The sequence below is a fragment of the Ursus maritimus genome, unplaced genomic scaffold (genome assembly GCF_017311325.1).
Source record: "Ursus maritimus isolate PB19 unplaced genomic scaffold, ASM1731132v1 scaffold_24, whole genome shotgun sequence".
NCBI classification, from domain to species: Eukaryota; Metazoa; Chordata; class Mammalia; order Carnivora; family Ursidae; genus Ursus; species Ursus maritimus.
The window spans coordinates 33,905,288-33,933,189 of NW_024424897.1; the positions used below are offsets into that span (position 1 = coordinate 33,905,288).

The following is a 27,902-nucleotide window of genomic DNA, read 5'->3' on the forward strand; positions in this document are numbered from 1 at the left end:
GACCCCCCCCCCCCCCCCCGTGGCCGTGCCCAGACCTCATGTTCCCAGCATGCCTCTCTACGGCCTGTGATTCCTCACTGCAGTTGCCGGTCCCCAGACAGGAGGGACTGGCTTCAGCCACCCTATCTACGTAAGGCCGTCTACGCAGCCTGCAGAGCCCACGGAGTCAGGTCCCGCTTCTCCCAATATGCGCAGCTGACCGGGTGGCGGGAACTGAAGACGATATCTCTTCTCAGGTGTCATGGGGTGCACGTGAAGGGGGCACAGGCCCCAGGAGCTACTCCGGCTCCAGCTGGATGGCTGCACGGGAATCCCTGCTTGTGAACTCAAGTCTTCCAAGATTGTTGCATTAAACTTTACCCCCAAACCACACCTGGCTCCGTGGGTTTCCTTCAATCCTCCCAGGCCTCTCCCGGTTCTCAGGGAAGAGGGGGAACTGGGGCTGGCATTAGTCTCCTTCCTGCTCAGCACCCCTTTTTGCTCCTCCTGTTCCTGTCTCCTTCCTTTCACTTCAGGTCCAGAATTGGGAAGGAATGGGGGAACAAAATCAGGAGCCTGTCATCCGGGGTTCCAGCCAGGATTCATGGGACCTACCTGCACCTCACCATCCTTCCACCTTCTGAGTTTGAAAAGAGAAGCAATTACAAGGGGCCTGCCCCAAAGATAAGGGTAGCATCTTCATGAGGCTCTCCTTCCCCCAGCAACAATCTACCCCTCTCCTGGCACATGTCAAGGCCCTCACTGGCCTGACTACTGCAGCCGGGGTGGGCGTGGGGGGGCTCCTGGCCTCTGTGGGGTCTCTAGAACTCACTGGCTCTGGTACCCGGCAACAAGTTTGGAGAATGAATTTAAATCAGGCCCTACCCAAATTGCAGAGCAAACATTCTCCTTCTCCTTCCTACCCCCTCACTGACCCTCCAACCAGTGGCTCGTATCAAGACAGGGGGTGCTGGGAACGGGGACACATGGTCAGGTCCACAGGACTCTGCTCGGTGCTTGGAGAGGACCCTGACCCCAGCAACGCAGGGATGGACACCAACTGTAGCGTGATTTATTGGACAAGACGTGCACTTTTGGACAGGGCCTTAGTGGCCACGGTTTCCTTCACTGGACAGTACAGGACCAGGGTAAAAGGGCTTACAGACAAGAAAGACAAATCCTTCCCATGAGCCAAGGGGAAAGGAAAGAGGAAGGGGGGGGGCTTCTCCTTCCTTCCTCCTTCCCTAATACTCTGGGCCTCAGTTTACCTCACGCCAGAGGGAGGTTGGCCAAGGGAAACTGGGCAGTGCATCTCATAGCCACGAGTGGGCTGGGGCTGTCCGCTCAGGGTCAAAATGCCCAGCCGGGCCATCCACTCTCTCCCCTTCCAGGCCCCCCCGTGGGGATGGTTAGAAAATACAAAAGCGGATCCAATGCAGAACATCATGTGCCGACGGAGGAGGGGACGGAGCTTCTGCAGAGTGTCCTTCAGCCACAGCCCCGCGGATGGGGGACAGAGGTCAGAGTGCGCCAAGGTGCTTGGGAGAAGGGGCTCTTCTCCATCCGGGGAGGGTGGGTGGCTGTTGTCACTAAGCTTGGGGAAGGTGGTTGGTGGAAGAGAGCAGAGACTGAAGGGTAGGGCCAAGAGGGGGGCTTCTCCCCCTCCCTCCAGCAGGCGAGTGGGCTGGCCAGTCAGAAGCAGGCTGCTGGTACTACGGGAAGCCGGTAGGGAAGAGGCTGAGGGGCTGACTCTCATTGGTGGGCAACGGAGATCGGTAGCCATCGAAGTTTCTTGGGATGCTGCCGCTGGTAGAACCGGAGCTGTTACTCAGAGTCTCGATGCTTCCCTCTCGCTGTAGTTCTGCAAGACAGAGGAGAGGACCAGGCCTGGTCAGAGTGGGGTCTGGGGGGGGGGGCACACCCTGGGCCGGGCTGTCTGCCTGGAGGCACCTTCCATGGGGGGGATCCCCACCTGCTCCCCAGAGGGGCCAAGCAGCAGCTCCGGTCACAGGGAGTTCAGCCGAAGGAGGGAGAAGCTCCCTTGGCTGGCAGAGTCCAGTTTAGGCCACAGTCTTTCCCTCGTTGTGGGAACCCCGTTAGGCCAGAAGTCTGGCCACCCCGCTGATTTGTCCGGACCACACTGCCATACCTGGGACACGTGCCCACACCTGCACACATACTCACGCTCAGCCAGCATGCTCCCCGATTCCGGAAATGGCTCCGGTCCTGGATGCACAGGTCAGGCAGGAGAGCAGCCAGAACACGGCAAGGACTGCAGCTTCCCTGCCTGATCTGTCCCTACCTCTCCTCCCTGGCCCTGTTTGCTCCCCAAAGCTTCCACCCTGGCTTAGCAACTCACTTGCTCACTCATTCTGACCCATACAGTCTGCCTGCTGGCCAGGCCGCCGCTCATCTCTGGCACCTCCTGGAAAGTGTCCTGTTTCCCTGCAGAAGGGAATGCCTGGTTGGAGAGGGGCCTACTCCGACGGAGAGAAGGTCCCTGCTTGTCTGCAGTGCCTTTTTCCCTTTTTTAGCCCCCACATGTCCTGGGGGCCCCTCAGAATGCAGTTGCCCTGGGAAGCAGGTGGGGAGGCTCCCCCTGCCCCCTGCCACCCCTTCCCTGGCCCTGCCACAGCCATGCTGCCATCTTGGACACAGCAACTGGCTCTCATTCCATTGTGGGCGCCTTAACTGCCCCCCTCCAACCCCTAATCTCTTGACCTAAGATGGGTACTGGGGCAGGTGTGTTGGGAATAGACTTCCTTGCATCCTGAATACAAGGAAGAAGGAATGACTTCTTGGCTTTTTGTGAGTGGTTAGTTCCTATCCCCTTTCAAGTCCCTCAGAGCAGGCTCTGAGATGTGGGCACACACATCCCCAGGGAAGACTCTGGGAGCCTACCCCAAGCCAAGATGTGATGATCTGCGATTTCTCCTCCTCCAAAGTACGCTTTCCTGGGACTGAGAGGGTCTTGCCTGTCCCCCCTCAGGAGCTCAGGACCTCAAAGCAGTCACTTGAAACAGCAAAGTGTGCTTGAATGTTATACTTGTCTGGTCTGGCTTGAGACCTTTATCTCCAGCCTGCGCCCGCTGCCAGGCCCCCGCCACCAAACACATGCAGCACAGCTAGCTTTGATTAGGGAGAGTCACGGCCTTCACTCTTGGTCTGGCCATCGGCAGCCAGCCAGGAACTAACCACTGACTCCCACTCCCTAGAGGCCACCCCCACAGCACAGAAGCTGGCCAGCTGCGGCAGCCACAGAATGGGCTGCGAGAGGCTGTGCTGCCCTCCTTCAGAGCCCGCGCCTGGACCCAGGAGTGAGGGGCCCTCAGGCTGCACCAGCCACGTCTGGAACCTCGACACTGGAACCTCCCAGCGGATAGGGGCCTGTGGACGGGGGCTGTGGACACAGGCTGTGGGCCTCATGACGAGCCCAATCTCCAAGAGGCACTGGCTTCCCTGTTGGGCCAGAGATCCTGGGATACGTCAAGAGTTACCCAGATACGGACAGAAAACAAGGCAGGTGGTCACTGCATAAGCTCTGTCTTCCCTGCTTGTTCTCTGGTCTCACCCTGATTTGGGAGTACAGACCCCTGTCCCAAGAGAGGGAGAAGATGGGAAGGCAAAGAACAGACCCTGGGATTTCCACATGGAATTGTCAGACTCCAAGAAAACTTCCTTCGTTCCCTTCTTTGCCCACAAGCAAGCCAAGGAGTAAGTGGGGGATCCCGGAGGCCCCGTTTGATTTCCGAGACCCTTGCCCTCATGCACTGCCATCCTGGCACTAGGGGGCGCTGACAGCAGGGCCAGGAGGGCAGGAGAGAGGCGCACAGGCAGGAGCAAGGAAAGCAGGGGCTTCCTCAGGATCTGGACACCAGGCCCAAGCAAGAAAGCCCCAGATGAAGGAGCAGGAAAGGCCACTAGAGTGGGGAAGGCTGGCCCCTTTCCAGCGCTGGGGGACAGGTCCAGAGTTCTTGATGCAGAGTGCCGACACACCCACGCTGCCAAGGAAGTGGAGGAGACTGGAGCCCAGGACTAAGCGCGGCACCCCCGCTGCCCCTCGGCACAGGCCCAGGGCAACCCCCTCAGCAGCCTCAGGGGCCCCACTCCGTGAGTCTGAGTGGACGCACCTCATCCCATCATGTGACAGCGCAGGGACAGTTGCCAAAGGAACTTAGGAATTTGCTGCTCTTGGGGGCCAGGTATGGCCTGACCGGCCTGGCTCCTATTTTCCTTTCACCAATCAGGCCTGGGGTAAGATGGGAGTGGGCAGGCTTTTCCCTCCCCCAGCCCCCCAGCCCAGGTGGCCCCACCCTGCAGAATCGATATCCCCCAGGCTCTTCCCTCCTCTCCCACTGCCACTGACAGCTTAGGCCTGTGCTTCCCACCTCGATGATTTCAAGAACTCCCTACCAGTCTCCCGACCTCCAGCAGCACCCCCCTCCAACCCACCACACCAAACCGCAGTGGCTCGTCCGTCTACGACAGAAACCTCATCTTGCTTTTCCTCTGCTTAAAAACCTTCATCGCTCGAGTCCTCAGCATCAGGTCTAAAGTCAGCACAACAAAATGGCCTTTCATGACCTGCCCCCTGAGACCCCCACCTCCCTAATGGCACCTGTTATTGGATCTGAAGAACCAAAGTAATGAACTTACACAGTTTTGGGGTCTCTCCAGGCTGCTTCAGGCCCCCAGGCCTATGCTTATGCCATTCCCTTCGACTGAAAAGCCTTTCCCAGGCTCCCCGGGCCCCCAGAACACCTACTCGTCTTCCAAAGGTTAGCACAGGTGTCCACTCCTCTGTGAGCCTGTCCTGTGGCCCTGGCAGCGCTGGCCAGGCCCCCCTGGGCACTGTACTCACTCCTGCCCCAGCCCCTCTAACACTCTGCACCATCTGTTCACGGCCCCCCCTCGGGGGCCGCTTCTGGGCCTTATCTCCGTATCCCTAGTGCCGACCACAGGGCCTGGAAAATAGCTGGTGCTCAAAAGACACTTCCTGAGTGAATGTTGTGGTAAGGAGAGGCGGGAGCTGCTTCTTCAGTGTAGACTATCAGTAAGAGAACCAGGGGCCTGGCTGGACCCGGGCCCTTTTCTATATGCCTTCTGTCAACCCCCTTTTCTCTTCTCACTGAGACAGAACGATGAGTGTGTGCAGAAGAGGAAGTGGAGGAGGGGTGCACACAGGTTCCCCCCCTTCGAGTCACCCCGGCCGCCCAGCCCTAGGAGCAAGCGGCAAATGGAAATGGGTGGCCTTACCTTCCTCCATCCCGAACACCTGCTTTGTTACTGTTGGGTTGCTCACGGACGCTGGGCTGTTGGCATTGTTTTTTTTTTCCTTTTTTTTTCCCTTTTGAAAAGAAAAGCATTGAGGAATCTTTTTGGAAAAGATATGGACAACGATTGAGAAGTACACTGATCTCTGCAAGCAGGTGGAGAGGTAGTAAGGAGGTGTGGGGTGTCACGCTGGGAGGAGGGCAGGCTGGCGGCGAAATCCTGCAGTCAAGGACGGTGACATGCATGTGTAGGGGGTGGGGGCCAACTCGTCCGGAGTGTTCCAGAGATGGAACTGTGGCGACGGAGCTGAGAGCCCCTCCGGCGTGGGGGTGGGGAGACAGGAGCTGCACTCGGAGCAGGAGGGCAGCTGCGGGAAGGGGAGAGAAGGGTGCTGGCAGGCACCCCATGCGGGCAGACTGCTAGGAGAGGGAGAGGAGACAGTGGCAGGCTGCAAAGTTTTGGGGGACACCTCCAGACCTTTGGACTCAGGGGCCCAGCTTCTGGGCTGCTGCCCTCCTCCCCCATTCCCGAGCCCCCAGGTCTGGGCAGCTCTCCTACAGCCGAGGTGGGCTTGTGGGGAGAGTCCAGCAGCTACCTGCCAGGGCCATGGGAGAGAGCTGGGGGCTCTGTGCAGGGGTGGCTGGGAAAACACACCCCGCAGCCTCTCTACTTGGAAGAATGCAGATTCTGCTAAAAGAGGTTGCTCCCTAGGCCTCAAAGCACGGTAGCGGATGAGGCGTAGTTCCCGGCCAACGGCTGGGCTCAGAGAGAAGATAACTTATTGTGCCTCACATCCTCCAGTGATTCTGCACCTGGGAGTCGGGTGCTCGTCTCTCCCTCTTGCAGATAGCAAAACCGAGGAAGAGTAGGAGGCCACCAGCACTGGGTATGCAGTCCCTCGGAGAGGGAACTGGGGCGGGTGCAGGCCCCGGGATGGAGACGTTGGCCACTCCAGTCATCGCTGACTGGCCCCCAGTGCTCCCTGCTGGCTGTGTCCACCCATTCCCGACTGCTTCTCATTGGGAAAGGGGCCTGCTCCCCACAGATGCCCCGCGATGCCATGGCCGGGGTGGCCAAGCCACGGGTGGGGGGACAACTACAAGGAAGGCGCCGAGGCTCTCATGAGTGAAGGAAAGAGAATGCTCAATCCTCAGGTTGGCCCCACTCCCCATGGAGTCTGGCAATATTTAAAGGTGTCAGAGGGGGCAGGGAGGTGGCTGCCCTTGTTAGGGAGAAGCAGCTCCGGCTTGTAGGCGAAGGGAGAAGTCACGGTTAAGTCTATGCCAGGAGGCGGGAGCATGGCTGGCTGCAATGCGGCCCCACCCGGGCTGGGCTGTGCAGAATGAGGGGGTCTCCCTGCGGGAGTTCACTCCCTCACCCCACAGCTGGATACTGCAGCCCCTCTGCAAAGGCAGGGGCAGCGGAGACTGGCTCCTGGGAGCTATGGGCAGGGATGCACCGGAGGTAGGGGGGGAGAGGACGAGACAGAGATGGCATCTGGGCGCCGGGCATGAGGACACCCCCTCTGTGGCCTTTGCCCCTGGAGTGCTGGTCCCCAAGCCTGCTTCATCCTTGAGGTTTTCCCTGGGGTTGTCCTCTCCCCTGGATACAGCCCCTTCCCTCCCTTGAGGCTGCCCCACACTGGCAAGACAGAGACTTCTAGGGACAGACTGGATGGAAGCCTCTTTTCACTCATGAGTCACTTTACTAAGTGCCATGGTCTTGGCTCCCCCCATTCCCTAGGAAACGCTGGGGACACAGGTACTAGGTGAGCCTTGGAGAGAGCGGGGGAAGCCCAGGTGGGCAGGGGACCCCAGTAGGAGGTCGAGTGAAGTCCTACTTTGGGCTTGAGCGTCTCCAGCCCTCTTCCAGGCCAGATGGCAGTGGGGCAGCCGGCTAATCAGAGACCCTGAGGGAAGCCCCTTTGGCTTCTGGGGGGTGGGGAGGCCATTGTGGAGAGCCCAAGGCTCAGGACTCAGAGGGAGGCCTGTTTCTGGGATCCAGCGGCATCAGTGAAGGCAGTGCTGTGAGTGTGATTGGGAAGAGGGTGCCTGGGACGGTGGTTCAGCCTCCAGGCAGCCCTGGCACTTCCTCCACCGCCAAAGCAGCGGCATCTACCGGCGGCCCCTCTGCGTGCTCAGCGGTCAGCCCTGTTCTGTGCACTTAGAGCCTCACGGTGCTGCTCGTTAAAGGAATTAGCAGAGCACCTTTATGGGGCCCTGGCTGCAGCCACACACCCCAGCCCTAAACTAGCCACCCAAGCGGCTGGGGGGAGCAGGATTAGACCCCAGGGCAGAGTCTGAACCCTGCACCCACAGCCCTCTTCTGGCAGTGGGAAGGAAGAATGCTCCCCGCCCCCATCGCCACCCCCCCCCCATCCCAACGCCTCAAGGGCCTGAGAAGAGGAGAGGAGCAGTGTCTGCCCAGAGTGAGAGCACAGGCTCCAGCCTGCTGCCACGTGGAAGACTCCGGGCAAGTTAGTCAACATCTCCTGTGCCTCAGGTTCCTGGGCACGAGGATAACAATGTTTGCTTCCTAGTGTGGTTGTAGGAATTAAATTAAATAATGTAATGCATGTGGAGCGCATCACAAAGTGCTCAGAACTTCCAGCCAGCAAACGGGAGCTGCTACTGTTATTGCAGTTGTGTTAGTGATTGTGACCACCCACAGGGTCCTCCGGGTCCCTCTCCGGCTTCCCTCTCCAGCAGGTGCCTTTGCCAAACAGGCCCCTATCAGCTCGCCTGCCACGGGAGCTTGGGAAGGGTTCTCTCTTTTTAATCAAGAAATGGCCCGCTGAGGAAGATGGCAGATACGTGTTTACAGCTTTTCATTTCCCTCCTTGCCTCTTTGTAAATACCCTTTTCCAAGATGGAAAATAAATTTCCAACCCTGTTGACATGCATTGATTTTTCCCTCCTGCATCTGCCTTCCCCATCAGCAGGGCCTGTGGTGAAGCCCCTTGCCTGTGTTGCGCTCAGCGGTACCCCAGGGGAGTGGGTGGCCCCAGAACACAGAGCAGCCAGCCAAACTGCCCCATCCTGCCCACTGCCTGGCTCAGCGGACGTTTGCAAACAGAAATAGTTCCCATCCCCTTTTCGGCTGGGGAGGGAGGTTGGGGTGGGTGGGCGGGGGTGGGGGTGGCCTCTGACTAGGAGGTGAGAGATTTTCCGAACTTCTCTGGGTGGGATACACGGAGAGGAGACCAGGGGATCATGGGACTGCTGCCAAGTTCAGCAGATGGATCCAACTCGGGTCTGCCCCAAGCAGTCCACTTGGTCAGCCAGGGCCCTAATGGGTCCTGCTGCCTGGGACCAACCAAGCAAACTGGGGCTGAGAGAGAAGGGTGAAGCAGGTGGGGGCTTGAACGCATCCTGTGGGGCTGAGCAGGACCGTCAACCTCCTAATGCTGGGATCCCGAGAGACGGCCCAGATGCCCACCAGGAGGCTGCTTGCCTTACACCAGTCCTAGGCCTGGAAACTACTGCTCACTCTAGAGTGAGGCAGAGACACAGATGGAGGTGACTAAAAGTGTTCCCAGAAACCCGACAGCCCGGTCAGAGACCACACTCTGGGTTGGAGCCAGCCTCAACACTGGCAATTTTTAGGAGGGCACAAGGGCAGCAGGTAAAGGAGGTGGCCTAGGGGGAGGCCTTGCTTTTCTTCACACTCAGAAATGCCCACCTTGGAGGCCGCCTGCCTCCCTGACACCTTTCTTCCTCCTGGCCCGCTCCCACCCCTCCCTGCACTGTCGGGCTCTCTCCTGCTCAGGAGACCCCACAGGCTGCAGGGCTGGCAGAGATGCTAACAGACCAGCATGGAGGTCTTGGGAGGATGGACAGGGGGAGGCAGAAGGATCGCCCTCCCCTTCCAGCAAGGCTTTTGTTCCTTTCCCAGGCATGCTTGTGGAAGGAAGGAGGGCAGCTTCTTGGAGCTGAGGGGCCAAGGATGAAATGGCTCCTTCACATCCACATAATAGGAATTCTGGTTTGGGCTGATGGAATCTGGGCATAGAGGAGAAACAGTACTAATTCTGGCCTGCTTATCTCCAGACCTCGCACCCACGGCTGAGTGCAGAGCCCTGGCCCACTGGTGACCTGACCGCACACAGCCTGTGGACAGGCACGCACCCTCCTTCCTGCCCGGAGTCCCTCTTCACCCACAGGACTCCCACAACTGTGCGTTCTCTCCCCCTTGACCAGCTCTCATTCCTGACCCCCGCAGGTACCAAGGCCCAGAATGTCACAGAATGAGGCCAGGACCACATGGTCTGCCCTGCCCCCCACCCTTCCCTCATCTCCAAACAATGCGGGGAAATACCCAGTGCTCTTGGCTCAGGAGACCAGGAATTGCTTCCCTTGGCCACTGGGGCCATGCACAGGCCTAATAACCTGAAGGTTTAGGGGGAAACCCGAGGCCTAGAGAAGACCTCAAGTCCTCTCAGGCATCCACTGGCTCCTGGAAGATGAAAGTTGTGACCAGTTGTGGAAAGTTGTAGAAAGGATGACGGTTGAGGAGACTGGCAAGCAGACAGATTCCACCCAGGAAAACCAGGGAAAAGGCACATTATCTCTCTTCCCCACCACCCCTTCCCTCCAGTAGCCGAAGAGGAACCCTATTCACAACAGCAGGGCAGTGTGGCATTAATGTCATGAGGCAGAGGCACAGAGGTAGCTAGATCCCCAAATTCCTGGTGGGGCCAGTAGGGACAGGGGTGTGGCCAGAGCTGAGCATGCTGGAATGTTGGGGAAGGGAGAATAAACGTAGAAAGAGACGGGGAAGAAGGCCTGAGGGATGAGGACGACTCAGGAGGGAGGGTCCATGTTCAGAAGACCAGACTCTCACTACATCCTGCACGCCCTCTCCACTGGAGCTGCCTGGGTGTGTGTGTTGGGGGAGTGGGGGGCGGAGCATCTGAGTTTGAACAGAGCAAGCAGCTCATGGCCCAGCCCCAGATTCCTTCACAGCCTTTGAACAGCTGATGAGCAATGGTGGAGGTGGGGGTATTAGCTGGAGGGTATGCTGGCCTGGTTGGTGGCGAGAGCTTTTCCCCAGGTCGCCCCATATAACAACCATATTAAGGCACCAATCCCAGGTAGGGAAAGACTTGAACCAGAAATGCTGCCACACTCCACTCCCAGGAAATCCATATTACCTAAGCCAAGTGTTGGCTTCAAAACAGAAGAGAGCAGGACCCCCCACCAGACCGCCTCGACCAGTACCCCGTGTGCAGTGACCCTCAGTACCACTGTACTGCTCTCACTTTACATCTTCACCTGTCACAAACTATTAGACATGGGGACAGCAAAGGCTGAGCGGACCTGGCTCCTGTTTCCCTGGTTTTGAGGTATTTGACAAATCTGGCTGAAGCCACGCTTCGGGAACAGCCCTGCGCTGAAACTCCCAGCGGATGGCAGCAAGGAAGGGTCCTGTCGCGGGACGCTGAGGGGTCTGCCACAGACAGACGTGCTGAATGACCTGCACAGGTCACTCTGCCTCTCCTCCGCTTCGGCGTCTGTCAGGCGGGGGGCGGGGGGCTCTGGCAACCTCCTGGCTGCGTGAGCCTCGAAAGAGAAAAGGATGTGATGGGGCTTTCAGAAGCAGAACACGTGCCAAACACGCAGAATGTCCCGGTGAGGAGATCGGCGTTGCCCCCTCTGGTGTTGCAGCAGGCTGAGGCCCCCAGGGGAGCGCTCCTCAGGCAAGAGGGCCTGACAGGGCCTTTCTAGCTCCAGGTCACAGCACGACGCTGGGGGCCGAGTCTCGGCAGACGCCATCCGAGACAGATGCGGGGGCTGCGCGGTTGGGGGATGTGTCTTTGGTAGAGGATGGCCAGCCAGGTGCTGTGGCATGAGCTCTGTGCGTGTGCGTCTGCGCGTGGGGAGGACGTGGCTGCTAATGAAGGCCCCGCAAACATCAGCGTGGCTACGAGGAGGACATGGGTCTTTGAAAGTCTCCCGTGGAAATGGTGCTTGGCAGCTAGCCTGGACCCGCCTAGCTCCTCCAGCCCAGCCTTGAGGCTCAGGAGACCCCACCAAGCTCCCAGGCAGGGTCCTCCCGAGCTGCCCTCCAGGGCTGAGAGACAGCACAGGGGTCCGCAGACCACAGGAGAGATGCAGCTCCTTGAACCTTGCTGGCCTGACGGGCCAGAGCCACATCTGGTTCTCATTCAAATGTCCAAACATAATTAAATTCTCTATGATGCAGCGGAAGAGTTTGGTAAGATGTGGCTTTCCCCCCTTTCCATCAAGGTTAAGAAATCAGTCTCTCACTCCACCGGCCGGCTGACTCCTTCTTCTCCCTGCCCTGGTCTGTCCCATTCTAGAAAGCAGAGGCCTGTGCTCTGATCTGATTTCTCAAGCTGATGGGGCTGAGGCCAGTGTGGGCTACACGGAGCCCCTTTCCCCCACTGTCCCACTTACCCACCTGAGAGGATTAACAGCTGAGGCCAAAGCAGCAGGCTGGCAACTGAGCAAGTCAGTGTACTGTGGGTTGGGGGGGGGGGCAGGGAGGCCAGCCGCCATGAGAAGGCAGCTGTCGTACCCAGGCTGTGCCGTGACACACCAGTGTCCTCTCACTGACTAGATGCAAGGATCCTCTCTCCGTAGGTCCGTGTCACAATGGGAAGCCCTCGAGAGTCTCCAGAGTCTCTGGCCTGGCCCTCTGGTCCCTCTGTGGGAAAGGGAGCTTCCCACGGTCAGGGCCGGGTAAGGCAATCCCGCCTGCACCTCTCACCCTGCAGCCTAGGGACTCCTGCAAGGTGGCACCGTGGCCCCGGCCCGCCTCCACACACAAAGGAGGGAGGCAGAGGGAGTGTTGGAGAAGGCCAAGAGCAGCACTGAGCCCTCTCGAAGAATCCCTGGGACCTCCACGTCTCACAGGATTGCTGGTCGTTTCTGGCCTGTCAAGGCTCTGAACAGGCTAACAGGCTAACGCCCTCGGAGATGGAGGGCGGCCTCCTCAACAGAAAGGACACCCCCTAACCGGAGGCTTCCTGCCTTTCCTCAGCTGCCTGTCCAGGACTGCCCTGAATTCAAGCAGAATATCCCCCAGATGGGCAGCTTTTTCTAGCATCCCTTCCCGACCGAGTATCTTCTGTTTATGGCCTTTTTTAAAAAAAATCTTAGGGATTTATGACTTTCATGGTAATGGGTTCCATTCTACTTCCTCTGTGCCTATTTTTCTAATCTTTGTGGTACAGGCTTTACAAGAGTTTCTTAATAAGTCAGGGTATTTTTCCTTTTGAAACAAGCTGTCCTGCAAGTTAATGACTTACAGTGAGTGTGGATGCTTCCCAGAGACAAACAGGGGCTGGGAAGGGGATAGCCTGGTGCAGTGGGGGAGAATCTTCCAGATCAAATAGAGCTATGGGGAAGTCCCTTTAAGACCCTCGGCCAACTCTTGTGCTAGCGCCCTCCTGATGATGTTCACCAACATCCCTATCAGAGAACTAGGACCACTTTCAGGTACACGTGGTGTATCCACGCCAAAGAATGCTCGACGCTCACCCTGGGGACAGGTACGTGCATGCAGGTACATGTGTACGCGCGCGCACACACACACACACACACACACAAGTTGGTGTGAACCAAACAATCCCAACATTGCTGACCTGGCTCTAAATAGGAATCATTCTGTGTATCTTTTTCAAATGGTAAACTTTTGTTTAGTAGCGAATTTAATTAGCTTCTTGGTGGCCTCGGTGCCAAGGCCACGTGTCTGGTGCCTTCCTATCCGTGAAGAAGGCTTTAAGGAAACCTAAGCCGGTTCTTAGCCCATGTGCCCAAGGCCAAGCCTAGCAAAGAGAATGGCGGTGGGGCCGAGGTTCCCGTTGCCCCCGCTGGGGTCGCAGCCTGTGCTCCGGAGCCCATGCTCCCCGGCGGGGAGAGCAGCACAAGTCTCGATTAGCGGCTATGGTGCCGCCTGTCTGGGGAAACGCGGAGCGGATGCCGCCTCTGCTTTGTGCTCTGGTCACAGACTGGCTGCTGGAGCCGGGGTTCTAGTCATTATTCAATTCAGCCAGCTCAGATGAGCCTTTCCATTTGCTCGTCCAGGAGGAATAACAAATCTAGAAATGCAATTCCACTTTGGTGTATTAAGATATTGATTCGCCTGGCGAGGGGAAGTGCGTTTGTTCTGCCAGCCCTCCCGTGGGCAGGAAGGGGTTAACCAAATGTTTATCACAAGGCTGGCTTCAGAGTTGAAAGTAATGTGATCAGTAATGAATTTTGTGTTACATTAGGTTGTATAAATGGACAGACAAGCGCAGACAACAAGTGGCCAGGAGTCGGGGCTAATCTAATGATGTAAAAATAGAGACAGCACCAATTATACTAGGGGCCAGCTCCAGGCTCCTGCAGGGACTGCAAATGAATAGGTACAAATCAGATTACTCACTAATAGACGCACTACAAGAGGGGCAGTCAATGGTAAATGCATTAGAGCCTAGTGACCTCTCTGCTCTGCACAGCAGAATCCGAAAATTTGACTTCCATCTTAAAAGTGGGGGGCAGGGAGCGAGGTTCTCAAAGAAACTCTTGTTGGGTGAAGAACAGCAACTATGACCCACCCCAAACCAGCCCGTTGCCAGAAGGTACCTCCTCTCTGTGCTGACCTCTTGCCCTCATTTCAGTGCCTCCCGAGAGCCTGAGCACCGGGAGGGTAAGGGAGCAACTTCTTGAGGGACAAACAGAGCAGCGGGACGAAGCCTTGCACGTAGGCAAAGACGGAAGGTTACATACCAACATACTTCACAGCCACGTGTCTCTCAGGGGTGGTGTTTTTTACTGCTACGTCAAGGGCTGTGTCTGTATTGAAAATAGAATATTTCTTTAAAGAGGATCACAACATGGACCTTTAACAGAGCAGCAAGCGCTGAAACCAAAGCAAGTAGGTACCAAGATTTCACGTGACGCCCACTAGCCTCGACTGCTGTCCTCCTTCCCTCCGTTCCTCCCGCCCCGTGCTGCCTACTGAGTGCCTAGTCCATGGATCATGGAGACGTGCTCAGAGGCAGGAACCCTACGCTCATATTCAGCTCTCCGTGGCTTGGGGAGGAACACAGCGTGAAACCAAAGCATCTCCAAGCCTTCCGAGGACCCAGCCGGGCCCAGATGGAAACAGGACCCTGCTGGGCTTAGTCCACACTCCCCCCACCCGCCTCTAAGGCCAGCACTATCGCACCCATCAAAGCCGAGACGGCGTGCTGGTCCTGGCCAACTGGAGCCCAGAGGTGATGGGAACACGCCAGCAGAATGAGCACAGGAAGGGCACAGAGTAGAAAAAGTCACCCGACACAAATGAAGCGACTGATGTTGATCTTCCCCAAACTTAATTAAGCACACGGAGGGGTGGGAGAGCCAGCTCTCAAGCTGCACTGAATAATACGTGGGGGGAGTTGGGGGAGGTCTGTGAAGCCTGGTGCTGGGGGATTCTGCCAGCAAATTAAAAAATTTATGCTTATGCCGTGGGCCTGCAGGTGCCTGGGGGCAGGGGTGGGGTTCAAAGAGAAGCGGGCAGGAAGAAATCACCAGACATCAGCGGTTAGGCGCCTGATTCTGGTACAGGTACTTGGAAATGCCTCCTCCTGTTACGTTCAGTCACACTGGCATGGCTTGGCCTTTTTGGTATAGTGAGGATCTGGATTCCTGAAGGGTCATAGGGTCATCTCTAACTTGCATTTCCTGTGTGTGTGTCTCTCCTCTATTACCAGCCATCCAATCTAGGGGCTGGTCCGTCCTCTGCAGACCATTTCTGAGGAAGCAGAGGCAGGCGCAGAGGGGAAGATGGGTATTTAACCATCCATGACTGTGTTCAACTTTGTTCAGATCTCACACCTCACAGAAAGGTCAACGGTTAAAGCTGAATTCTTTGGCAGAGGAGGAAGAACAGAGAGAAGTACTCCCTCCTGTTAACCATTTACCTATGTTAATGTCTCTGGAGGAGGGCCCTCGCCTGGGGGTCCAACCGCCCTTCCCCACCCTCTTGATCAAGCTTGTTCCTTTTCCACAGGAACTCCTGCCTCCATCTTGGGGCAATACCCGGAAAGAGGATTCTAAAGGTTCACCAATGAAGTCACACTGGCACTTCCTCCTTGTTGACAGGGATCCGTGTGCTTTGGTTAAAAATTTCAAAGTAGACTGGGCAACTGAAAAACGTGCAGAGGAGCTTCTCAGCCCCAAGCTCCCATTATAGCTCTGCCTCTGCTGGGGCCTTCTAGCAGCCTTGGGAGAGGGAGAGGGAGAGAGGGAGAGAGAGGAGAGGGAGTGGGAGACACGGAGAAGAGAAAGAGTGGGGATGAGAGAGACAGAGAGAGGGGGAGACAGAAAGAGGGAGAAGTGGGGGAAGGGAGAGGGAGACGTGGGGGGGAAGGGAGAGGGAGAGAGAGAGAAAGAGAGAGAGAGAGAGACAGAAATGGTCTACCTAGAATCGGATTTGACCACTGGCCAGAAACTAACAAGTGTGTCCTAAACACGGTAATTTTTCCCATTGCTCTGGCTGGCTTTCATTTACCTCTCAGGAGTCACAAAAACCCATGCAAGTCATTCAACAAACATTAACTGGGGCTCAGCTTGGCTCTTGTCCCAGGGCCGAAGTATGGTGGTTGGAGGTAACAAAGAGGAATCAGACTCTGTCCAAGGCACCAGAATCAGGTTAAGACATGCAGTATGGGCGGTGTGGCTGAGGGAGGGGCTGAAGGGACCACGAGGGCCGAGCTTCCCCGCCATGGCACGTAGAAGGGAATCAGACACTGCTGGGTAAAGGAAAAGGCAACAGACACGACTTGTCCGGGGCCAAGTGTCCAGTGAGCAGGTGGTTCGGAAGTTCAGAGAGAGAAAGGGCATTTGGCTGCATGGTCAGGGAGGGCTTCACAGAGCAGGTGAGATCAGAGCTTGGTCTGAAAAAGTGACTGGGCAGAGAGGGAGGGTGGATGGCACTCTAACAGAGCCAGGTGAGCAGGGCACATGCTGTGGACGATGGGATGGTTTTGACAGGGGAGCGTGTGTGCATGAAGGTGGTGGTGGTGGTGAAGGAATATGAATAAGGGGTTACTGTGGACAAGTGAGTGGGACGGCAGGTTGGAAAGGAGGGTGGGGAGGGCCTGGAAGAGCCTTGAAATCTCATGGTAGGAGCCGAGGTGGAAACATGTGGGCCCTGGGCACATTGTGAGTAGGGAAATAGGAAGACAGAACAGGCCCTGATCGTGAGAGCCCCCTTCCTCTTCTGGGGATCCCCCTCTCATTCTGTATAGCGGGTAGGAGTCAATGAAATACCGTCTGACCAGGTCAGACTGATGGGATCTTGAGAAACTCCCCCTAGATCTCTCTCTCTCTCTCAGCCTGCTGTCAGCGTTCTTGGGCTGTGTGAGCAGAGTCCCGTTACTTCATGCTCCCGGGCCTCACTGCACTTCTTGTGAGGCTGCCGCTCAGGCTTCTTAACCTCAGCACCCATTTGGGGATGATGTGAATCCGTGGCACACAGCGTAAACTCCTTTACAGATATTGCGCCTCTTACACCTGTTTTTTCTACATTTCATGAGGCAAGTTTATAAAAGTTACTTTCCTTTCATTCTGTGTGGATCCCAATTTCACAAATCTTTCTCATGAACAACTTTTAACATTTATATACACATGCACAACCTTATTTTCATTTTTCCAACAATGACTAAAATAACTAGTATTGGAGGCCCTTGCACAATATGCTTATCCATGGAGAATAGAAGCTTGCGAGCACTCCGTTGGCTGATGGGTCATTAAAGGGCCCCATTATCTTGACCTGGGGTAGAAATAAACTTCTGCAGTTGGGGGCAGGGTTGGTTTGGAACCACTAGGTGTATGTTAAATCCCAGATGGAGGGTCACAGCCGGGACCCACAGGTGTGGGAGATCCAACCCAAGGAGCCTGAAGACCCACAGGCATGGGTGTGGGCACATCCGGCCAGGACTGGAAGCCACCACTCAGGTTCAGAGTACCGCCCCTCCTTCCCAGAGCAATAGCCTCTGTCCAGTAAACCCCTGCAAGGAGGTTTGGTCTGAATACCAAGGACAACGTAAGTAGGGTTGCCCCTGAAGATGCCATTACTACTGTCCATGGGACAGACCCTTAAGGAAAGAACTATTCTGATACCAGAGTGAAGAAACTCAGCTAATTCCACTGTTTTATAGAGGCTGGGGTGCCAGCACTTTCTCAATATCTCATTTTGATCCTATATTTTTTAGTTATGATCTGACTTCGAATCTTCCATCTTTCCTCCACTGTGAGCCAGAGAGAGGAACATCTCCCTGGTGTTGTGATGATGAAAGGTCGTTTCTGTGGCTAGCCTAGAGTCTGAAACATAGAAGCCACCAGGGAAGCGTGGCCATTCTTGTCTAGAGGAGTGAATGAGAAGACAGCCGGAGTGCTCCCTACAGCAGCACGGCACCCAGCACCTAACACGGGGGGAGCAGACGTTTCCACCTTGCCTGGTTTCCCTCGCCCGTGCTATTGGAGAAGACACTGAACCATGAATGGGAAAGGAACCTGCCCAAGGTCACCCAGGCTTCCCCCATTCCTTGATGAGGACTTCCAAATGCCGCTGAGAAGAAAACACCAACATTCTTCCCAGTGTAAGTAGCTGGGTGCTAGGGACGGAGAGGACTCTCGGATTCGGCCTTTCCTACCAGTGGAAAGTAGCGAGGAACGGGCTGTCTGACATTGAACCGAGACACAGATGGCAATGCTAACAAGGCCGCCCCCGGTTTGCGGGCAGCAGCTGCTTCCCCGCCACCCTCAGCGGCAGTGCTGGGGCCGCCCATGGCGCTGGGCTCTACGTCTGGGTGCTCCCATGTCTCTCGGGACTTCCTCCTTTCTCCCCACCCTCAGCAACCACGCGGCTGTGACTGGGGAGTTTGCAGTTTTGTCTTCACATTCTGGCAAGACCCATCCAGGTTTCTGGTCTAGCTCTGCTAGGTGGGCCCCGTGGGCAGCTGAAGAGAGGAGCCCAAGCGGAGCACACCCACAGTTCAGCACTGTTGCTCTCTCTGGAGTTTTCATCTCTTTCAGGGTAGGAACCAGGCCTTCCTTCTTCCCCACAGTGCCCAGCCCAGGGGGGAGAAAGCAGCAGGTGTCTACAGAGAGCCTGCCTGCCCACTGCGACCATGGAAGAAGGCACGGGCAGTGGAGGAGGTCGGTGAGAGAAGACATGAAAAGCATTCTGTAGGCATACTGTAGAAGGAGCAAAATTCCAGGGCCCAATGAGGTAAAGCAAAGGGAAGGACCCAAGCCACAGGCTAAGGTACCTGGATGAAAGTATTTGCCCGAGAGTAGAGGTGTCTAGAAGTTAAGAGAATTAATTCACTGCCCCATGCCCACAATTGTCACCTGAGTGTGTGGCAACTTGAGATGGGACAGGGCTAGTATGGCCCCTACTGGAAATGCAGTGAAAATGTTCCCAGCCCTCAGCAGTGGCGCGAGCAGGAGTCCCAAGGCTCACCGGAAGAGCTAATCCTAGAGGCAGGGTAGAGGGACAACGCACGGGGTTATTTGCTTTGGGGTACACACCTGGTCAACTCCAGTAACAACAGCTAACATGTACTGTTAACATTAATTTCTACAGTCCTGAAATGCAAGATGGTGTTAGCATGAGGCTGCGCGCACGCACACACACTCGCACACGCAGCGCTCTTCGTTCCTCTTTTGCAGAACATAGGTGATCATCAGGTATTTGCTAATTAACTTATTGAAACCCTCCTGTGACCATTTAAAAACTTCGTGCAATGTTCAAAATATGTTTTTCATGTTTAGAAGGAAAAAAGACACAGCCCTTTCAAGAAGTAAAAGTAGTTTCTGACAAATCTTTGGAAGAGCTTTAGTTAAAAATAATCCTTGTAATTAATATACATACAGGAAAACTGAGGGGATTTGGCTGAATGAATTAGAGCATTGGTTTCCACACTAGACTGAAATTCACTGACATATTGTGAAATCAATTTAGTGGGTCACGACCACGTTCTCAAAAAAATGGAAGAAAATAGAAAGTGCTAGAATGCATCGCTTATAATACTGTTTTGTGAAAGCTTTGTATGTTTGGGTAAGGAAGTAAATGTCTGTCTGACAGAAGGCAAGAGGCAGAGATTGAGCCCATCGTGTAACTGCTCACAGTTAGAGTAACTGCTTCTGGACTAGAACGGTCCGTTGTAGAGACGGTAGACAGAAAAGGATGAAGCCTCTTTCCTACCTTTAGTGCTGTGATTATAAAGGAGAAACGGTGTTCCTGGGACTGTAGGAAGCCACCGTCAGGGGGAAGAGACAGTCCCTCTTGACCTTGAGAGCTGAGTCAACAATGGCAAAAGGAGGCTGCCTGCAACAGAGACGCGTCAAGCTGATCGGGGCTTGGGAATGAGTCCCGGGGCTTTTGCCGTTGGACGTGGGAGAGAGCAAAGATGAAAGAACGAGGTTTAGCTAAAGATGGAAAGAGTTAAAGTCTAAAGAGAAAATGCACTTAATATGTATCCAGGTGTTTATGAAGATTTGTTGGTATTAGGTTATATCTACCTAGACACAAAACAACTGGAGTAAGTACATGTTTTGCTTATTTAAAAAATGCTATTTTTCTAGAAAAGGCAATATTGAAAGGAATGTCTGCAAGGCAGGAATTAGGTTGTTTTGAGGGGGGCGATAGAGAGAGGAGGGGCTGTGGGAGACAGCATTCCGAGCAGAAGTATGTGCAGGGGGCCTGGCGGGCAGAGAGAGCACCGTGCTTAGCGACCCTCTGGGGAGTTCAGCTTGGCTGGAGCTTGCACAGAGCAGCAGGAGAGGAGTCTGGAGACAGGGCACTGGCTGGTCACGAAGGGCTTTGTACACAGTGAGATGGGGTGGACCCAGAGAAGGCCAGGGGTGGGGGAGAGGAGTTCAGCTTTTGGACCTGTGGAAATGTCAGGAGGTGCCCGCATAAGTGGTTCTGGAGTTCAGGAAAGAAAGCCAGCTCGGAGATTATTTGGAGATAGTCAGTTTAGAGCCAGTAACTGAGGCCCCAGAAGCCAAGGAGATTGCCCTGTCCTGACTGAGGGAGAGGGAAGAGGGCCAAGACAGGGCTTTGAGAAATACACTTAAGGCCAACAGAGAAGGAAAACCCAGAAAAGGGAGGGAGGAGAAGTAGCCAGAGGCAGACGTAAAACCAGGACAGCGAGGTGGGACAGGAGCCACAGGGGAGCACTTCCAGATCATGGGACGAGGCTCACGGCACTAAAGCCAACCGTCCAGTGGTGGCTCTGGGGGAGCAGCTACCATGGTTGGGCGGGCTCCGGAGGCTGGGACTGCTCCCTCCTCTGTGACAGGAGGAGGGGGGAGGCTGTTGTGGGGACGGGTAGGATCTAGGTGTGTGGAGTCAAGAGATTTCTTTAACAATGACCACCATTTTCTGAGAGTGAGAGACGAGATGGTGGGGTAAGAGATCTGAGGAGAATGGGGGAGTCTCAAACACTATCCATACAGAAGGAAAAGAGACTGATTTCAAAACGATGGACTGAGCCCATGCACCATATTTTAAAAAATAGCAAAAACGGAGGAAAAATATTAGAAAAGAAAACATAAACTCTTAGGGGACCAGAGATCAGTGGAATCTTTAAGAGAAGGAAACCAGGCCAGAAGCCACAGCAGGAGGCAGGGGCTGGAGCAGAACTGCTCACATGTACGTTGAATGGAGAATTCATTCACTCAGCAAACAGTGACCACGGGCCTGCTCTGCACCAGACACTGTTCTAGGTGCTGCTTGCTTGTTTCTGCTGCAAAAGAGCAGAAACAGACTAGGAGGAGGGGCTACGAGAAAAACAGAGAAGGCCACGCCTGGCTCACTGCAGAGTAGACGCCAGAAATCTGCAGAGGCGCCAATCTGAACTCTTTGTGGTTCTCCTTCAGCAACCGAAGTGTAAGGGCAGAACTGGGTTGACCTTGATTCGGAGTTTTGCTGAACAGGGGCAATGGGAGGGTAACAGGGCCAAGGGGTGGAATGATACAGCAAGACAGCAACTCAGCCAGCGATGTTAGAGCACATTTGCAAATCACACAGACCGGACTAATTGGTCAGCAGCCCTCACGGAGGACAGAACCAACACCTGCCTCCTAGGTGAACCGTGCTTCAAGACGGACGTTATCAAATGTGCACAGAGACCTTGTTAGGATGTGGGTGCGGACTCAGCGGGGCTCGGTGGGGTCTGAGACTATGCATTTCTAACCAGGTCCCAGGTAGAGAGGGTGCTGTGGGTTTGCAGACCACTCCTGGAATAGACCGGCTTTCAAAGGTTTTGCTTTACTTCTGGGGGACAGATAACTTGCCCACGGTTCAGCTTCCGGGTAGGGTGCTGGAGCCAGCTGACTGCTCCATTTTCAGGAATTCAGCTAGCCAACTGACACCATGTTGATGGCTTGAAATTGGCCATAACGCGAGTTTCTATACTACAGAAATGTCCAAATGCTACCAAGCAGGGCCTTCCGCTCCCTCTGGAGAGCTGGTTGGTAAATAATTCCCAGCACATCACTAGTGAAGCCTGTGCAACAGTGAGGCATGCTCTAGAATAGGCTTCAGTGCTGGGGGTCACGAGAGCATGCTCCATTCATACCTCGATAGAGAGGCCACCGGTCATGGTTGCGAGACTACACGAAGTGCCTGCTTGAGGGCACTTCAGGACTGATCATCTCGGGTGCCTCGGAGTAAGGCGAGCACTTAATGTCACCTTATCTGTAGGTCCTGTGAGCCCCCGAGAGAAGCAGGGTTGTGGGAAGACAGAGAGGGAAGGGCTGCTATGGCAAAGGGTGGCTTGCTGGAAATTTGCATCCAAGTCACATCGTCTCCCCCAGGCTGTTTCTGGGTGTGCTGGGCTGCCCTCCCGAGGCCCTGGGCCGCCCCACTAGCCTGGCACTTCGTCGGGAGTTGCACGATGGGACAAGTGATTCTCAGCAACGGCAGAGGGAAACGAGTTAATTTGCATAATATCTGCTTTACTTATTGACCTTTAAAATAGAGGCAGATTTTTAAAAATTGATACATTTAATATGGTCAAAAAAACCCCAAATGAATCCCTCTTGCTGACAGTTTGGGGAGAAAATGAAATTCCTCTGCTCAAGAAGGACATCTCTTATTTTCTGACTTGTGGGTCATGCCGTTTTAATTTCCTCTCTCATTTCTTCTTCTTCTTCTTCTTTTTTGTTTTAATTTCACAAAGCTGCTTAAGGCCACAAAGACACTCCTGAATCCCTCAGCTGTCTGGCAGATGAACTGCTGCCAGGTTTGTTCAGGTTACTGTTTGTGCCAGGCTGAAGTTCTCCGACTCTGACCCAGCGTACCTTTAAATCTGCTTGCTGGAAGACACTGAGGGGCTCCAAGTGGTGTCTGAGGGTGCTCGACAGAGCTGCTCGAGCCCTTGCAAGGGCGGCTCCTGGGGAGTCAGTCTGGTGACACCAGGCCCTGGTTTATGTAGCAGGGGCTGGCAGGGGCCCCAGGGCTGCAGGGGGAAGGCAGTGCTAGGCGGGAGTTTCGGAAAGGGAAAAGCTTCCCCCCCTTCCACCAGCTTCCAAAGAAAATGGGGTCAGAGCCCCTGTAAATGGCAGAGCCTGCGTCATCTGCAGACGCAGGGAGAAGAACAACGGCACGGTGGGCTACCGTCCACGAGCTGGAGGGCTGGATGATGGGGAGAGTGGTCTGTGCACGTGTGTGCACGAGGGAAGCGGGCATGGCTTGTTGCCGCTTCCAAGATCCACATCTCCTCTCTCTCTAGGGAAGAAGGGGGTGTGGAAGGGGGCTGGCCCTCAGAGATGGCTGTCTCCTGCGGCCTGGCGAGGCACCTCTCTATCTCCAGGTACACTCCTTCTCTCCCCTTCTTGAATCCGCTCTGTCCATTTGCCCAGTACCGCACAAGCACTGCGCGCGGGCACAGAGCGGGTGCTGTGGAGGTGGAGATGAGAACCATCTGTCTCTCTCCCCTTAGCGCAGGAACAGGAGGACTGAATGGGAGGGGAAGCAGACAGGGAAAGGCTTAACTGCCCCCTATCTAAGGAGGACCCACACGGAAGTGAGACGGATGTGTGATGACGTCAGGCATTTCAAGCCCTTCCAAAAACGCTTGCCTCTCTAAATCTTGCTGGTCCTGATTCCCACCCCAGGTTGTAAGCTTCTCCTCGCTGGGATCCTCCTTCCAGGTAGGCCGGTGCAGCAGGGGCGGTAATGTTCACAGTAAAGAGTAACAGTCTTGAGAGGTCTGGGGCAAGCAAGGGCGGGCAGGCCCACAGCCAGGATCTGCTCGGCCCGGTAGGACGTTCCTGTTGACCTCAGGATGTGGGGATGAGGCCTGCTGGGCAAGTCTTTCTTGGGCCTAAAGCTGGGCTAGCGCACGCATTAGCAGCACGGAGATCGAGAATGAGGAGGTGCTTCGGAAACAAGGAGAGGCAGGCTGTACTGTGACCATGTGCAGATGGGAGAATCGCGGTCTTTTCCTAACTGCATGCTGTGTATGTGTGTGGACACATGCATGTGCGCACGTGAACGCGTATGTGAGCAGACGTGTGTGTGCACGCGTGCACGTGTATGCCCGCTTGCTGGCACAGGGCTCACCCATCTTCTAAGGATGTCTTCTGACTGCTCTACGGGTTTCCAGAAGCTGCCCCGGGCTCCGGCTGCTGGGCCCTCTCACAGGCAGGAGTGCAAGGGCAAAGGCAGCAGCAGAAAAAGCAGCCTGGGGGCTCCCACCAGCCCTGCCTGCTTCACGCTTGCGCCCTCCGGGTCAGCAGGCCCCCCTGACGCTTGCTAATCCACAGAGCCTCGAGCATGACGCAGGTGTGCTGCCTTCACACCCCGTGCCTTAGGGCTGCTGAGGACCTAGGGACTCCAAGGCTGTCCCCTCCCGTGGAGAAGGAGTCCTTCTGGGAGCCGCATATACGACACAGGTGTGTTTATCACCGCATTTCTCCGGTGCGTTAGTCCACGGAGGAGGGGGCCCCGGGGCCCCAGTGCAGTCCTTCACCCAGGGCTCCCCCAATCCCAGAGACTTCCAAACTGATGGCCGTCACAGCGCTAACCAAAGAAACACACGGTTAAAACAAGCGGACACCCTCTCCCGCCAGAGCAGGTCTACGCCAACACGGGCCGGGCCGCGCCGGGCCACAAGTCCGAGGCCACCTTTACCTGTTGCGGATCCCACCACGTCCCGGCTCGGTGACTCGGCCATGGCATCGGCGAGCCGCTCCCTCAGGCCCTCCTCTGTGTGCTCCATGGAGGACATGTGCCGCAGCCCGAAGCCCTCGGGCCAGCTCCCGCACACCTCGAGCAGGGTCACGCTCCGGTCGAAGGTACCTGCGGCACACAGACAGCCGACCTTGAGTCCGCGCTTTCGGAGAGCGGCCGCTCTTCCGTCTACCCGCCCCCTGCCCCCCAACCCCCGCCAGGGTCCGCTTTAGCTCCTGGAGGAGACGCCGCCATGAAGCCGCGCGGAGGGCAGCCTCGTGCCGCTGGATCAGACCGGAGACTCCGAAAAAGGACCTCCACGTCGCTGGGCTAGTGGTTTCTCACATGTTTGGGGCTACAGGGTGCCCCCGAGGGCTTCAGGGACTGCTTCAGAAGTAGGTCAAGGGCAGAGAGCCTCCTCGCCAGGTTCAACCCAAACACCTCTCCTCTGCTTTCTTTGGGGCAATACGGCTTCCCCTGACAGTTCATTTTTAAAAAGGGGCTACGTAGCTTAAAGCTTCCAAAAGGTTTCCGTACCACTCTAGCCTCTAACCTGTACCCAACCTCCTCATGCTACATCGGAGGCTCCGCAGTGACGGCCCAAGATCCAACAGCGGGTTTGTGACAGACCTGGTTCCAGAACTCCCATCACCTGATGCCTCAGTCTGGGGCTCGTCCCGCTCTGCCGCACGCAGTCTCCCAACTGCCCAAGGACAGACGGACAACAGGGACACCATTTGGGGGATGCCAGCAACGGAGCTGGGTGATGGAATCTTCAGCAAAAATTGTTCCTTAACCCAAAGCGGCTCTCTAGTTCCAAAACCAAGGCGCTCTGCTCGGTGCCAGGATGAGATTTTACGTGCAAGATCACTTCAAAGTCTACATTTAAATTATTCTACTCTATTATACAGCAAGTCTTCTGTGAAAGCTTATTTCGTCTACTCTCTCTTGGAAGGAGATTATCGTCATGCTCTGTTGCTTTAAGCACATACCATTTTCCCCAGTGATTAGGTAACTGAATCCACTGCATTTATTGGGCTTGGTTCCTGCCAGGACCAGGAAGATGGGGAAAAAATGCAAATGCCAATGTTTCCTAAAGTTAAAAGTACGCACAACACACACTTTTTTATCAGGCCTTGCTTCTCCTCTTTGATCAGCCGTCAGAAACTATCTTCCCTAGGCGGTCGGGACTGGGCAGCGTCAGCGCACACGTTCTGCCAATGACAGGTGGTAATAGAGAGGGTGCGAGCCCCAGCCCCGGCAGGCGGCCCTGCCTCTGATAATGGCCAAAGCACCGAGGTGATAACCGTTAGTAAACACTCCGACAGCCGGTGACTCCATACATCAGCAAAGAGGGCCAGATAATCCTGAGCTCTTCTGACCAGACAAAGGCCCTTGGCCAGCCCGCTGGGATTTATATGTGTGGCAAGGGTCACCACTGGCTCCTGAATGTCATCAGCCAAGTTTGGCTTTGATTTATCTCTTGCCTAATTGTAGGGTAGAGTCCCGGTGCTGGGAGGGTGGGCAACATCTATAAATGTGTCTCCCCAAGAAGACGCCCACCTTGGGACTGGGTTGCCAGGCATCGGCTAGTCAGGTGGGACCCAGGAATGGGGAGCTGCCCAATACCACCTTCTCTCTTCATCAGGTAGGGTCAGGATGGACCTGGGGAGCCAGGTGCTGCTCGTGGGGGGGGGGCTCTGAGCGTCAGCCCTCCGAGGGCCTCAACTGTGCAGCTGTGCCTCGGCAGTGCCAAGCCCACAGTCACCCCCAGACCAGTGTTAGCAACAACTCAAAGGTGCCCAGGCCCTAAGGACACACAGGGACTGATGACATAAGCTAAGCTTTTGATTCCACTACCCACTCACTAAGTGATGTTAGGCAAGTCCCTCTGTCTCCTTTTTCCATCTCTGAAGTAGAATAACCCTGCCTCGAAGGAATGAAAGATTAAGCCAGGTTCCTGCCAGGGGCCTGTGTTCTCCCCCGGTGCTGCCCCACTCCGAACTGACAAGATCAAGAGCTATCGCTTCAGTGCGCCTCTGAAGAGTCGGCCTGGGACGGGTTTGCCTAGTGATTGCCAGATGAGGGAATTAGCACTAAAGCACGGACACGCCTCCCCCTTGGACCCTCAGGGCTGTCGTGGCAGCTCTCTTATGGACAGACATGTCTCAGAGTCTGTCTCAAGAACGGGGACGCCCTTACCTTCTGTCACTTCACAAGAGCAGCGTGCCTGCCCCTACAAGGTGTTCAGCCAGCGTTAGTACACGCCGCTCTTAGTGGTCAGGGCAGCTAAGCAGATAGCGGGGCCAAGAGGAAGAAGAAAACAAAATAAGCCAGCAAGACGTTAGCACAAGAAGGGTTCGGGTAAGACGGTGGGCCGGTCTACGATGGATGGTAAAGGCCAGAGGAGCATGTGGTATTTTAGGGACAAAACAACAGCAGACAGGAGAAAAAGAAATCATGAGCTGGTGGAGAATGGAAACAGAGCTGGACTGAAATGTAGGCTCTCAACATATATTAATCGTGTGGGTCTGGGCAAGTTCTTTACCTTTCTGAGCCTCTGATTCCACATCCATAAAAATGGAAGAACAATACAACCTTACAGCGTTGTTGTGAGGATTGCTCGAGATGAATGCACAATCCATCCCCTGGCACATAACCGGTGTGCTTGTGTATACACTACCATTCACACGTATACGCTCTTATTGTTAATAACAGCAAATACGTCCAACTTTATGCCACTGGAAGCATCATCGTCAACGCTGACGATCACAACCATCCTGAGAGGTAGTGCAGGTCCTACTCCAATTATTATGGGAGAGGCTGGAAGCTCAGAGATTAACGCACGCTCGAAGTCTCTAAGTGACGGATCCCGAACACAGGCCCCTAATTCTTAGCTTGCAGTTCCTTCTATCGGTTTACACACTGCTTCTCTTAGCTGCATCTGCAGTGGAGAACTGTTACTTTTTTTAATTTAAATTCAATTCATTAACATACAGTGTATTATGTGTTTCAGAGGTAGAGTTTAGTGATTCATCAGCTGCATAGAAAGAACACCCAGTGCTCATTACACCACGTGCCCTCCTTAATTCCCATCACCTGGTTACCCCATTCCCCCACCCCGCGCCCCTCCAGCAACCCTCAGTTTGTTTTCTAGAGTTACGAGTCTCTTATGGCTTGTCTCCTTCTCTGATTTCTTCTTACTTTGTTTTCCCCTCCCTTCCAGTGGAGAACTGTTACATGGAGAAATCACCTCTTGTTCTGAGAACTCCTGTCACCTTCAGTCAAGACCTTTAAAAAATCTTTCCCACTCCCAACCAGCCCAGCTTCCTTGGGGTATCATGGTAATGCTGATGAGTCATCCTATCTGTTGGACGGCACACGGGAGGGAAAAAACATTGATAGAAGATCTAATCTGCTCTCTCTTAACATGGGCATTGCTAGGATGGTGCGGGTAGGAG

General features: G+C 55.1%; 1 protein-coding gene across 6 annotated transcripts in view; it reads right to left on the bottom strand.

Annotated features, from left to right (window-relative positions):
- Positions 1 to 1,029: 1,029 nt before the first annotated feature.
- Positions 1,030 to 27,902, bottom strand: part of BCAS3 (BCAS3 microtubule associated cell migration factor) — a 588,999-nt gene continuing 562,126 nt past the window's right edge. For 2 of the 6 annotated variants that reach the window (XM_040640931.1, XM_040640929.1), the window contains 3 exons: positions 24,403 to 24,570; positions 5,236 to 5,326; positions 1,030 to 1,840 (listed from right to left, as the gene is read on the bottom strand). In XM_040640931.1, coding sequence (XP_040496865.1) covers positions 1,804 to 1,840; positions 5,236 to 5,326; positions 24,403 to 24,570 — 296 coding nt within the window. In that variant the 3' untranslated portion in view covers positions 1,030 to 1,803. Of the gene's footprint in view, positions 1,841 to 2,338; positions 2,425 to 5,235; positions 5,327 to 13,991; positions 14,058 to 18,608; positions 18,735 to 24,402; positions 24,571 to 27,902 lie in introns of all 6 variants that reach the window. The other 4 variants (XM_040640930.1, XM_040640928.1, XM_040640927.1 and 1 more) reach the window with 3 other exon arrangements.